At 37.9% G+C, this 14,575-nt stretch overlaps 1 protein-coding gene across 26 annotated transcripts in view; it reads right to left on the bottom strand.

The window, feature by feature from the left end:
* The window catches only part of DTNB (dystrobrevin beta), a 306,511-nt gene that overhangs the window by 226,015 nt on the left and 65,921 nt on the right, over positions 1 to 14,575 (bottom strand). For 24 of the 26 annotated variants that reach the window (XR_010117241.1, XR_010117242.1, XR_010117243.1 and 21 more), the window contains one exon: positions 9,370 to 9,455. The exons of the other annotated variants lie outside the window; for them this stretch is intronic. Coding sequence is in view for 18 of the 24 variants with exons in the window: in XM_055253828.2 (XP_055109803.2) it covers positions 9,370 to 9,455 (86 nt within the window). In the remaining 6 variants the exon portion in view is untranslated. Of the gene's footprint in view, positions 1 to 9,369; positions 9,456 to 14,575 lie in introns of those variants that run through there. 26 annotated transcript variants of the gene reach the window in all.

Below are 14,575 nucleotides of genomic sequence, written 5' to 3'. Positions count from 1 at the left end.
GAAACTTTCAATCTAGCTGGAAAAATAAGATACACATGAAACAAAGTAGAATTTGAGCTGACAACAGAAAAAATAGAGGCAAAAAGATACATGTTAAGTAAGCCCTACCATGTGCTAGGCACCACTTCAGTTAACTATGCTGAGTCTGCCAGTAGCCACATTATCCTCTTCTTCCTTAGTAACAGAACACTAATTTTATGTCATGCAGGAATGTACCAACTAACAAGTTGCAAGTTCCCAGTAAGTAGTGGTCATGTAACTAAGTTCTAGCTAAAATGAGCTTGGAAGCAGAAGGGTTGTAGGGGACTTCCAGAAGGCTAGGTAAACAAACCTAACTGAGCCAAAAAAGCAGGCCACTTTTTCCTTACTCCCTTCCTCCTTCTTCTATCTGGAGTGCAGCTATGACAGCTGGAGCTCCAGCTGCTATCTTGGACTATGTGGTAATCTCAATCATGATATAGAAATCACTCTAGAATGGTAGGGGAAAAAAAAGATAAAGTGTGAATCCCAGAAGAACATGAAGTTACCATACTGACCCTGGACTACCCACCTCTGGACTTCTTTTATGTGAGAGAAAATTAAACTTCAACTTTGTTTACGATACTATTATTCCGGGTTTTTGCTCTCATGCAACAAACTCTAATACTAAGCATTACTCTACTATTACAGCTTAGAAAGGTTACCTTGCTTAAGGTCAAAAAGTTAAGAGGCCAAATCAAGTTTAAAACCACACCTATCTGACTCCAAAATAAATACCATTACACCACACTCCTTCGAAATATAATTTAGAATAGATACAAAAACACATAAGCAGGAATTGTCAAGTTCTAAAATAAAGACATTTGGAAGCTAGGCCTTGAAAGAGAGGATCTGGAATGATGGAGTGAAAACAGGTTGAGGATAGGGACTGGGGGGCACTAAAGAAGAGTAGGATAAAAGTCTCTATGACAGGAGCGTGCAGCGTGTATCTCTTACTGGTGATAAGCAGGAAATAGGGCATTGAAGAAAAAATTCTATGACAGCCAATTTACAGCGAGAAAAAAAGAGAAACAAAGACTGAATAGGAAGAGTATTTCTGTTATAAAAGAAAACGATGAAAGAGGGAAGCAATCTGGATTTAGCTTAAAAACTTTTAAGTAGAGATCAAATTTTTAGAAAGCTAGGTTTCAAGGCGATTAGACTGTTAATGACCGGCACACAATGAATCAAAGAAAAAGAATGGAATTGGAGACACCAGCTAGGAAACCTTCTAAACAATGCACAAAGGAGGTGGGGGGAGCCTGGATTACAGCAGTGACAGTGTGTGCGGGGACCGGGGAGGCCAAGTCCAAGGCATTTCAATGCAAGGAACTGCAGTTGATGGCAAATTACATTACAGAATAAAGGAAGTTTAAAAGTTAGGATTATTTTAAGTTTCTAGTTTGGGGAAATGCTGACAAATCCTGATTGACATAAGCAAATTGAAGATAAAGATATTACACTTAGCTTTGAACATAACTGTTTGAACTAACTAGCAATTTTTTTTTTTTGACATGGAGTCTCACTCTGTTGCCCAGGCTGGAGTGCAGTGGTGTGATCTTGGCTCACTGCAAGCTCCACCTCCTGGGTTCATGCCATTCTCCTGCCTCACCTCCTGAGTAGCTGGGACTACAGGCGCCCGCCACCATGCCCAGCTAATTTTTTGTATTTTTAGTAGAGATGGGGTTTCACCGTGTTAGCCAGGATGGTCTCAATCTTCTGACCTCGTGATCCACCCGCCTCAGCCTCCCAAAGTGCTGGGATTACAAGTGTGAGCCACAGTGCCTGGCCCAAACTAGCAAATTTTTAAGTGGAACTACCCTGCAGACAGTTAGAAACAATATTTGACCACAGTTCTAGACTGCAGATAGAGAACTTTGAAAATGTTACCAATGATATGAATAAATGATGCTCTTCAAAGGAGGGAAGAACATAAATGATTTAACCTTTAAATAGCTGGCTGCTGGTCAGACGTGGTGGCTCACACCTGTAATCCCAGAACTTTGGGAGGCCCAGGCAGAGGAGAATCGCTTGAGCCCAGGAGTTCAAGGCCAGCCTGGGCAAGATAGCAGGACCTTGTCTCTACAAAAAATAAAAAAATTAGCTAGGCATGGTGGCAGGCGCCTGTAGTTTCAGCTACTCGGGAGACTGAAGGGGGAGGACCGCTTGAGTGCAGAAGCTGGAGGCTGCAGTGAGCTCTGATCATACCACTACACCCCAGCCTGGGTAACAGAGCAAGACCCTATCTCAAAAATAAATAAATAGCTGGCTGCTAGTCTTGCAAGGAGGAAAATAATCGTTCATTGAATCTGAATGAAAACAGAGGGTCAACATGGGAGGTGGCAGACACTGCCAGGTGCCTCAGTATCTTCTTCCCCTTCTCGCTCGCTAGCTAAGCCTGACTGCTGGGAATGACTATGTGCCACTTAACAAATGACTTCTCAGCCTCCTTTGCACATTGCAATGCTGGAGTAGATTTCTGGAAAACCCTTTGCTTTCTTCATAGAGGCACCTCTTTCTTCCTTCTGCCTGGAGTAAGTACAGAGGCCTGGGATACAGCAAACATCTTTTGATCCTAAGGACGAAGGCCATATGGCAGAAGAAAGACGGGAAGAAGTGAAGTCTGTGATGACAGCCATAAGTCAGGGTACCAACTTTGAACTTATCAGCCTTTGGACTTATTTTTACATGAGAAAAATAAATCCCAATCTGCTTAAGCCACTGTCAGTCAAGTTTCCTATCGTCACTCTGTGTATTCATAACTAATTAACTAATGAGTAATTAACCTGTGGCCACTAGTGGTGGAAATATTCAGGACCAGTGACTTTAGCTTTCAAGTACATGAATATGTATATATGTATAGCTTCACAATCACAAAAATGTGTATGTATACACCCACACCAACGAATCTATACCTAACCCATTCAGAGTAATAAAAAGGAGTGACTAGATACTAAAATGACTAACCACTCCCACAAAAAAGTATTATTTCACTTATACTTAGTTACTATGTCATATGAATAGATTCAAAGTAATAAAAAAATTTTTATTCATAAGAAACTGTAACAGTCCTATATTACAATAAGAGAAGTGGAAACATGTCTATTTGTTTTAATGAGACATATTGCTAGACCCCAAAATTGAAGGCACAGTGAAGTAATTCATTACTTCTTGAGTTATTGGCTTAAAACAATTTTTTTATGAATAGGCTTTCATCTGTAAGAAAAACAATTTAAAAATGATTGCTAATTCTTAAATCTTAAATGAAGTTTAATAATCAACCTAAGTTATTGTGATTTATCTATGTACAATGTAAAAGGATCTTATCAAAGAAGTGAATAAAATAATAAAATTTAATGAAAATATTTAAAAAATTAAACTAGTACTCTAATTAAATAAAGCCCTAAACCCTCCTGGTATTAAGGGACTAAATTACTTCCCACATCTCCAGTTAATTTCCCCAGTAATTCTCTTTCTATTTATACACCTCTGAAAGTATGCTAATTCCCTAATAGTTATTTCCAGCTAAAAAGGAAGCTTTCTCCCTTGTGAAAAATCCACAATCACGCCCTTAAACGTACATGTGTACACAATTTTTAAAATATTCTATAATATCTTTTGTGTAATAAGCAAAATGTTACTGAGCCACCACCATCACATATGTTTTGATTTTTTCCTGGTGATAATGACCCTGGTTTTACTGGCTGGATCTATCTATCTATTTCAACTCCCCTTTCATCCCCACATGACTAGTCCACCTTTTTTTTTTGCAAGATGATAGGGCTGTTTAGACTGAAGAAATGAGTCTATAAACAGAAAGCCATTTTCTTTTACATGTTTGCTTTCCCTGGCAAATGACTCTCATCGCCTGTCATCTTTCTACCAGCTCAGCAACCTAACCCACAAAACCATGCACACACATGTGTATGTTGATAAATACCTAAACACAACTAGGCCCAAGTGCATACTGTAGATCGAAACTCATTAATATGCCACTGGCCGGGTGTGGTGGCTCATGCCTGTAATTCTAACACTTTGGGAGGCCAAGGCAGGCGGATCAGCTGAGGTCAGGAGTTCAAGACTAGCCTGTCCAACATGGGGAAGCCCGGTATCTACTAAAAATGCAAAAATTAGTCAGGCATGGTGGCACACACCTGTAGTCCCAGGTACTTGGGAAGCTGAGGCAGGAGAATCACTTGAACCCGGGAGGTGGAAGCTGTGATGAGCCGAGATCACACCACTGCACTCCAGCCTGGGCAACAGAGCGAGACTCCATCTCAAAAACAAAAAAAAAAAAAAGAAAAAAAAAGAAACTCATTAATGTGCCACATCATTAAGCTGCAATGAAGCTGGAGGGTGGGAGTCTGCATGCCTTGGGCTTCTGGTGTTGACTCAGCCAGGAACTACCTGAGACAAAGCTCCAGACCTCCTTTGGTTTTTGTTTTCCTTTTTCTTCTTTTTTTCCCCTTATTCATAAAATACACATTTAAGGCTTATCTCTTACTTTCTTTCATTTCTAAAACATTTTGGTTATCTGAAAAATATAAATCTAGCCATCACTCATTCAGATTAAACAGTCACTTCCATCTACTGAGAAGGGATGGTTAACAGAAACCAGAGAGGATAATTATGCAGCCATGGGTGGTTAAAAAACTACAGCAGAAGGAGTCTAAATTCTGAACAGGTGAAACTGTTTAACTGTAACTTCAAAGGGAGGCCCTTCTACAGTCTGCTAATGAAACATGAAGGAAGCAAACAGTTGAAACATCAGTAGGAATAGTCAATTCTGACCAAGACAGAAAGAATCTCAGGTCATCTTTTCTCTTGACTGCTGATAGTGTGGTCTATCAAAAACATGCAAAAAGATAAATAATATAAATTATTATTATAAAACCATTGTGTTAGAACCCAGAGAAAAACCCGTTATTATTTTGGTATATTTCTTATTTTCTATGTGCATAGCAAATTTTTATTTAAAACTATATTACACTTATGCATTTTGATCTAAAACCTATTTTTAAAGGCATTATATTCAATCATGTGGGTGTCCCAAAACAACTGAGTTCTCACTTTTGGACACTAAAGATGTTTCAAGTTTTCATATAAGTGTTGCAATATACAAAAAACTTCGAGTACACTTCTGATTAATTCTTTAGGATAAACTCAAGAAGTAGACTGAGTGAATGAATACGAATCTTTTTAAAGCCTTCCAAACTGCCTTTCAAAATGGTAGCACCAGCTTTTTAATGAATTTTAAAATAAATTTATGAATCTTTTGCTCCTTTTACTGCAACCAGATGCAATTTGAATAAGGAGACTAAGTTTCTTCGAAAACAAATAGCAGAATTAAAGTAAATAAATTGCACAAATTCATTGATAATTAAGCATGTTTTAATACATAATGGGCTTTACAGTCTACAAATTTTGTTTCCTTGAGTTATATTTTTGGTTTCTGACATTACTGAATTTTGATTGTGCTTTTAATTAAAGTCCGTATTCCGATTATAAATCATTGGTATTTAGAATCCTGATAAAAGTTACTCTGAATCTAGGACATAGTCCCTAAGGACCATAACAGTGAACCATCTCTGTAAATGACTGCTACCTGGAGGCAGAAACTCTCTTAAGACAAATCTGAAAAATCTAAGAAATGTTTTAAACTAAAAGTACAAATATTTGTTCAGTCATTCAAATGCTATCTTGATACTAAATACTAAAACCAAAAACCCTATGTCAAATAAAAAAGGTAGAGGGGAGAAAATCATAGGAAAAATTCTAAGAAAGTAAAAAGCAGGAAGATCAAAGTGGAAAAAAAAAAGTAGAAATGCTAAAACATTCCATAAATGAAAAAACTTAATATAATAGGAGCATTAATAGAGGTAAACAACAGAGAGTACAGTCAGTAGAAAGAGGTTGGAGCAAACAAGAAGAACCAAAACAATGGAATAATTAGGTAGGAGAAAGTGAATAAACAATCAAAGATCATTTGCTGTTACAATACAGTGTTATTTCTCCCTTTTGGCTGCGTTATTATTCAGCCACCTCAACTAAGTAGGACATTGCTGAGAACTAGAAAACAAGGAGGGAAAGGTTCTGAAAATAGCCAGAACTAACAATCATACTACACAAGCTCAAGTGCTTCTCTCGTAACAATCACTTTAAATCCCTATTTTAAATAGAATGCTAAGAGGTGTGGCTATGACTTCTCTGTCCGTAGCATATTAAAAGTAGTAAGTCAGAAGCAAGGAGAGATTTCCAGAGAGTGGTACACTGAAAATACATACCATCACGTTTGCCAGTGATAAAGGACATACACAAACCACTGCCGCCGCCACCACCACCACCAACAAAAAACTCAAGAACTGAAAAAGCACAATAGTCTCAAAATAGGAGGAGGAGGAAGAGACAAACCAAGCTTTACAATTAGCCCTAAATCCTAAATGCATCAGAAAATGACATCCTTAAGAGACGAAAATGTTAAAAGTATAATCAGTGAGTTCTGGTTTCTTTCTTTCTTTTTTTTCTCTCTCTCTCTCTTTCTTTTCTTGAGACAGAGTCTCACTCCATCACCCAGGCTGCAGTGCAGTGACATAGCTCACTGCAGCCTCGAACTTCTAGGCTCAAGTGATCCTCCTGGTTCAGCTTCCCGAGGAGCTGGGACCTCAGGTGTGTACTGCCATGCCAAACTAACTTTTTAAATTACTTTTATTTTTATTTATTTTTTTGAGACCGAGTCTCACTCCGTCGGCCAGGCTAGAGTGCACTGGCATGATCTTGGCTCACTACAACCTCCACCTCCTGGGCTCAAGCAATTTTCCTGCCTCAGCCTCCCAAGTAGCTGGGATTATGTGTATGTGCCACCATGCCCAGCTAATTTTTGTATTTTTAGTAGAGACAAGGGTTCAACATGTTGGCCAGGCTGGTCTCGAACTCCTGACCTCAGGTGGTCGGCCCCATCCTTCCAAAGTGCTGGGATTACAGGCATGAGCCACCGCACCCGGCCTTAAAATTACTTTTATAGATACACGGTCTCGCTACGTTGCCCAGGCTGGTCTCAAACTCCTGGCCTCAAGTGATCCTCCCACCTCAGCCTCCCAAAGTGCTGGGATTACAGGCATGAGCCACTGCACTCAGCCAAGTTCTGTTTAAAATGGAAGGGGCAGGCCACATTTTAAAGTGGTTTCCACCTTGGAAGATTAAAAAGTAGAGATAGTCTTCCCAACCCAAATATTTTACTTATGTTGAACATCTCAAACCCAAGCCAAGATAATTACAGTACAACAAAAATAATGAAACAGACCTACAACTGGCAGAGAAACTATAATTTTTAGCATGGAAAAGATAAACCACACTTGAAATCTACTTGAATCAGATAAACACAGTGATTGGTAACCCAGCACAGGCTGTATCACAGCCATCCAAACACTATTGCAATGACTTGGGGTCCTGAGCACGCTGACATGTCACCTTTGGCTTGGCCTGTGGGCTTTTGTGCCACTTCAATCTTGGTCACTTTGTGTTCCTCCAAAAAGTTCAGAAGCCACATCAAAAAAACTGCTATCATCTGGATCCCTTCCAAACCAAGAACTAGAATTTGCGCCTTTTCACTAACAGTTATAACACAGAACTAGAGTAATTTTAGTATTCAATCAACAATTTACATTTGACAAAATTTTAAGTATTTACTATGTGCCAGGTGAGCTGGCTCTATGTAAATATAGTAGACTTTAAAGAAACTTAAAGATTCCAGAGTCATCTAGAATACAGTTAATTTTCTGCTAATGTATTTTTCTACTACTGTATTTTTCAACCAGTCTCCCTAATATTAATAAAGATGGTATATATATTCTTTATCTGGTATCAGCATCATTAAAAATTAGACAAGATTACAACCTTTCTTTGTGTTTGAATTAAATATACTTTCATACATATTATCTTCCTCAGAAAAACATCATTTTTATATTTTACAAAAATATAAAAGGAATTTCAGCCCAAAGAATATTTTGGGATATACCATGTGAAAAACCTCACAAGAATATTTAAATAAAACCATAATTCTTATTACCAAAAACGTGTTCTACATTGCAGCTAACTTTGAAATGAAGATAAACTGGATAACAGTTGACCAAATACATTAAGATCTTTCATTGGAATATCTAAATCTATATCTAATGGGCCATCTAGCTTTCCAACTTTCAGTGTCATGGTAAAGTAAGAAAAAGCACAAAAATCAAATACACCTATGAAGTAATCTTGCCGAAAAACTTGTATTAATACTTGAATCTGATCAAGTATTAAGCATCTGTATCTTTCAATTAAAAAAAAAAAAGTAAGGCACGGAGGAACATTGCAAGGACGCAGTCATCCAAATCCAGGCTCACAGGGGTACCACACTACCACACTACCTCATTAAGCCTTCAGTCTCATCCCCTGAAAGCTGACATCCAGTTTCCTACTCTGTGGCTACTGCTTTATGGCACTCTGAACACTGTACTGAAATTACACGTGTGTCTCCTGCTACAGCACTAGCACAGGGGAGCACAATCACATAGCTCAGAACAGGGCTCTGACGTCTGAGTTAAAACCCCAGCTTTGCCCCCTTGGTTAACTCATTGATAAAATGAAGAAAATATCACCTGCTGCTCAAAGGAATTTTAAGGATTCCATGAGAAAATACATGTAAAGCACCTAGCACAATTCTTGGCACATCTTAGGGAGTTAGTAACTAATAACTGAATAAATAAAAACCGTAAGCAGCAAAATTAAATATTCGTGAATTTCATCTCTTTTGATTTCATCTAATCACCTTCTTATAGTATCTAATGAATGGTAAAATGCCAAAATGACTAATGGTTAAAAAAAATTAGCAAAGATAACAGGAATTTTTTTAAAAAACAGGTCATCAGCTTCTAAATAACTGCAGCTGACTCTAGAGTAGTAAGGAATAATGTAATCACAGCAAACATGACCTGATGAAGACTGGAGTTATTAAGAGCTAAACCAGACCAAACTTACTAAAAGTAATCAAATTTACTTTAACTAAAAGTTCTCAATATAATCATTTTCAAGCATAATTTTAATAATGTGGAAAACATTTCTAAAATAAGTTTTTAAATGTCAGCATTATGATTCTGAGTCTTTTCCATTTTCTCACTAAAAAGCACTAACAATAAATTAAATTAACCAACTTTTCCATCTGAACAGTAGGTGGCAATAACTCACCTACTGTGAGCCAGCTGCTGCAGTAATTTTTTTAAAAGCTCAATATAACATCATTCAAAATTCTGACAATATTCATTTAAAAGTCCTAATTTGAAAATGGCATATTTCAAATAATATGAAAATACTTACATCTCAATTTGTCCAGCATTTTTCCACCACACATGGTTGCTAACATAGCTTTAACTGAAAATACCGTCAACTTGCCTCGGCCCTCACTGCAAAATAAATTATATTAGAAATAATTGCTATCTGAAACCACAAAAGGAGTCAAATGTATCACTAAATACTGAGCAACCAGTAAGTTGATTCCTGACCTTGTCGGTTACAATTTTACCACATTTAGAAAACCTGGATTTTTTTTTTTTCGTTTGTACAATTAAGACTTCACCTATGCTAGGTGAAGAATGCTAAAGCTAGCCTGAATTTTCTGGAAGTTTTAGAAACATTCTATGTAATTTCTATTGGCTATGTAGCAGAGGTCAAATGGATGAACCTTAAGTGAATTTCCTATTAATTAAACCCATTAAATCCACAGCTGCAGTTCTTAAGTATTCAAAAACTGAAGGACCACCTAGTATGAATATAATTCAGAAACATAATCTTACATCAGGATATTACAACAACAGTTTCTTGTTACGTATTAAGCAGGGTGCATTTTGCTATGAAGATTTTACAGTACATTCGTCTTTGTTTTACTGTAACAACCTTTATGTTATCACGTGTTTATTCTAAGAAGCTCAATCACACCTGTCTCAGATCTTCTAATACACCACTGTAAGAAAAGTAAAGAGGAAGGGATAGTAACATTAATCTTTCTTTAGGAACTGGAAAGATGAAATGTAGAAGAACATAAATGAATCACCTAAGGTAATGCTGCACACCACCAGCAGAACCAAGACAGAATCACCAAGGCCCCTGACCCAAAGTGTCCATGGCTTCATTCATTCAACTATGCCCTGGTTTCACAGCAGATAAAAACTTCACTATTTGGTTGTTAAAGTTATCACACCTAAGCCAAGAATGTGCTTTTTGTGTTAATTTTTAAAAGCTTGTGTTCACAATGTTTCATTGTAACTTAAAATACTTTTGCAATAATGAGAACTATACCACCTTTGTTTTGAAAAGCAAGTATCATCCTATTTATACCCACAGTGGTTCTAATACAGTGTTTCCCATTTTTCACACTGTCTTTATATACAGAAAAATCACACCTGAAAAAAGGCAAATAGCCTATAAGCTAGAAAATTATCAGTGAAAACACCACCAGGAAATATCAATATTTGTTACAGTTGAGCTTTTAACTATTACATCTCCTTGAGTTTATTCATAAAAGATAGGAATGCCTGCAACTAGCTAAAATTAGAATGGGGTTTTTAAAATATATTGGTTCTTCAGAAATAAAGATACAGCTCCATGTACAAAGCAATATGGCACCCATAAATAAGGCATATTCCTGCATCAAATATCTACTGCATTATGTAAGAAAAGCTAGTGGTTATAAGATAGATCATTAGTTAAAAGGAATGGGTTTCTAAGACTGATACAGAGCTTTTACAGCAGACTTTCTTTTTTTTACACCAAGCACTTGAATGCTGAGTCTACATTTAAGCACACCCTACCTTATGGGACAAGTAGACTTTCCACTACTAAAGTACAAAGAAGGAAAAAAAAACCATATATTTGCTTTCTCATCTTTCTTTGAAACTAGGATAGGGGCACATAACAGAGCTCCACCAATAAAATGCACTATGCTAGATTTCAAGGGGGGAAATATTAACTTGGAGAAGCAGGAACTCCAGAAGAATCCACCTACTGGGGATGGCAGCAGTAGGAGCAGCTACATCCAGTGTTCTGGGGCAGCAGAGATAATGATTCTTGGGGCAGCACCCAGAGCCCAGCATCAGTGGTGTTTGGAGCACAAGCAGCAAGGTCTGTGGCCAGAGAGGTGCCTTCATGAGAGTTCTGTGCAATGATTTTGCACTATGTTCCTAGCAGTGTTTTCAAGCCTACTTTCCCAACCTACTTACACAATCTGTGGGTCACCCTTTTAATTAATTAGCCAGAGATGGTATCTATTACTTACAACTAAGAACTCTGATGGATACAGCTTCTAACCTGAAGTAAAGTGGCCCACAAAGATGAAGCAACAAAAGAAACTATTGCTGAAGTCCAGAGTGAGATTAAGAATGCCTGATGGGCCGTGTACAGTGGCTCACGCCTGTAATCCCAGCACTTTGAGAGGCCGAGGCAGGCGGATCACCTGAGGTCGGGAGCTCAAGACCAGCCTGACCAACATGGAGAAACTCCATCTCTACTAAAAATGCAAATTAGCCAGGTGTGGTGGCACATGCCTGTAATCCCAGCTACTCAGGAGGCTGAGGCAGGAGAATTGCTTGAACCCAGGAGGTGGAGGCTGCGGTGAGCTGAGATCACACCATTGCACTCCAGCCTGGGCAAGAAGAGCAAAACTCTTTCAAAAAAAAAAAAAAAAACTTGTTATATATGTTGCTACGCATAAAAATTTCCATAATAGAATGTATACACACACACACACACACACACACACACACACACAAAATTAAAAATACCAAGCCTTAGGCCCAACCCTTAGAGATCCTAATTATTTGGCCTAGGGTGGGGCGTTGGCACTGGTAATTCTTAAAAGTTCCCCAGGTGATTCAAAACACAGCCAGAATTGAGAACCATTGACCCAAAACAAATCAACTTCATAAAAAAAAGAAAAAAAGACACAAGAGAAAAAGGGAAAGTGCATTCACATACACAAAATAGACATGGAAGAAATACAAATGACTAGTAAGTGCATGAAAAGGCACTGACCTTAATTAATAATAAAAGGAAAAGAAATCTAAAAAATAATGAGATAAATTTTGTAAATGTCATACGTTATTGTTTCCAAAGACTGTCCTTAGTCTAAGTAGTGTGAAGTCTGACTTAGGTGAAATATATCTTTGTTGTTGTTGCTTTGTTTTGTTTTGAGACAGGGTCTCCCTCTGTCGCCCAGGCTGAAATACAGTGGCATGATCACAGCACACTGCAGCCTCAACCTCCTGGGCTCAAGCGATCCTCCCACCTTCGCCTCCTGAGTAGCTGGGACCACAGGCATGTGCCACCACACCTGGCTTGAAAGATTTTTAAAGAAACAGTTTAGCTACACTTCCTTTTATTTTGTAATGTAGTATTTATCACTTTCATAATTGATTACTTTTTAAATGATCACTTTAAAGAGAGAGAGAGTACATGTGCCAGAAAAAAGTAAGTAATCTCTCTGGTTTTATATAATTTTAAGCTCTAACCATGATCAACGATTATGCCTTTAGTTAATTCTGTATGGTATCCTTTTTAATTTTTCATTAAAGTATAATGAACATATAGAAAAGTGCATAATTCATGAATGAACTTTCACAAAATGTTCCCTCCTGAACATTTAAAGTTCACTGAATGAACTTTCACAAAATAAACACCCAGGTAACTAACCAGCACTCAGGTCAAAAGACAACATTACTAGCACCCAGAAGCACCTCTTTCCTAAACCCTCTTCCCACCGTGGTAATTTCTATCCTTTTTTTTTTTTTTTTTTTTTTTTTGAGACAGAATCTCTCTCTGTTGCCCAGGCTGGAGTGCAGTGGTGCGATTTCGGCTCACTGTAACCTCCATCTCTTGGGTTCAAGTGATTCTCGTGCCTTAGCCTCCCGAGTAGCTTGGATTACAGGTGCACACCACCATGCCCAGATAATTTTTTTATTTTTAGTAGACACAGGGTTTCACAATGTTGGCCAGGCTGGTTTAGAACTCCTGACTTCAGGTGATCCACCCACCTCGGCCTCCCAAAGTGCTGGGATTGCAGGCGTGAGCCACTGTACCCGGCCCAGTAACAACTATCCTGACTTCTAGTATCATAGGTCAGATTTGGCAGCAATTGAACTTCATATAAATGGAATCTTACAGTATGCACTCTTTTGCGTCTGGCTTCTTTCACTCAACAAAATATCTGCAAGATTTATTATGTTGTTACATATGTTAGTTCATCCTGCTATGCGGCATTCTGTTGTATGAATATATTGCATTTTATCCATTCTCTTATTGAGGGATATTTTCAAACTCCGTATTTTAAACTATTCGATGAGCAGGACAAACAAAACATGAGTCACTGCCTATGCTATAGGTACAAATAAATACTTGACGACTTACTGATATTCCTTACTAAAAGAAAGGAAAAAAAGCTGCTGTTGGGTAAAAGTGAAACCAGTGGCACAAGAACTGATAACACTCTAAGGATTATATATAATCAGCCCTCAGAATCCATGGGCCCCTGCAGATACCAAAATCCACGGATATTCAAGTCCCCTCTAGAGTTGGCCCCCCATATCCGCGGGTGTCTGAATCCACACATGGGAACCTGCAGATACAGAGGGCCAAGGGGACTGGCAATGATGAGGAGTTTGAAAATAATCTAGAGGGGAAAGCATAGCACCTTGGAAATGCCTTCAGGAAGAATGCCGTCCTTAGATCCTATCGACTTCTAAAGTAATTATATCTGGGAACTGTGGCGCATGCCTCTAGTACCAGCTACTCAGGAAACTAAAGCAGGAGGATCACTTAAGTCCAAGGGTTTGGGACCAGCCTAGGCAACACAGTGAGACCTCATCTCTAAATAGAAAAATAATAATACACTAAAATAAAGTGATTATTGTAGGTCTAATACTTAATAAAGGAATTATTAAGAAAATAAGTCTGAATATCTCTGGAGTTATTTGGATAGACCAAGCAGAAGAATTAATGTAATTCTTTCTTTCTCTCTATACCAAGTAGGCCCTTTATCAAAAGAGACAGCACACGATCTAAACACAGAAAAAGGAGAGAAACAAAGGGGGTAGAAAACTGTTCCATTCTTTTCACACGGAATTTACACACTTGAGAAGCCTAAAATGATGTTTTTGAATGTGCATATTCATAGTCATTTTTTGCAGCATGTTTCTAATGGCAAAAGACTGGAAATAACCAAAATGTCCATTAATAGTAAGACTGCTATCATAAAAAGAATAAGAGATTATATATGCAAGAGAGAATCATATGCAAGGCAGACTAAGGGGGAAAAAGCAAGGTATAGAACAAAATAATTGTTAGAAGGTTATCTAACAACTATGTTAAAAAAGAGGGAGAAAAATAATATATTTGTTTGCATATGTATAAACTATATGTGAGAGGATATTGAGAAAATAACAACACTGGCTACTGCCAGGGTGGGAAGTAGGCAGCCTCGAGAGAGGGATGAAATGGTGGGTAATTTCACATTGTAAGTATTAAAAATGCTTAT

The sequence above is a fragment of the Symphalangus syndactylus genome, chromosome 18 (assembly GCF_028878055.3).
Source record: "Symphalangus syndactylus isolate Jambi chromosome 18, NHGRI_mSymSyn1-v2.1_pri, whole genome shotgun sequence".
NCBI lineage: Eukaryota > Metazoa > Chordata > Mammalia > Primates > Hylobatidae > Symphalangus > Symphalangus syndactylus.
Note: the sequence above shows the minus strand (reverse complement) of the source record. Positions and strands in the feature narration are given on the sequence as shown.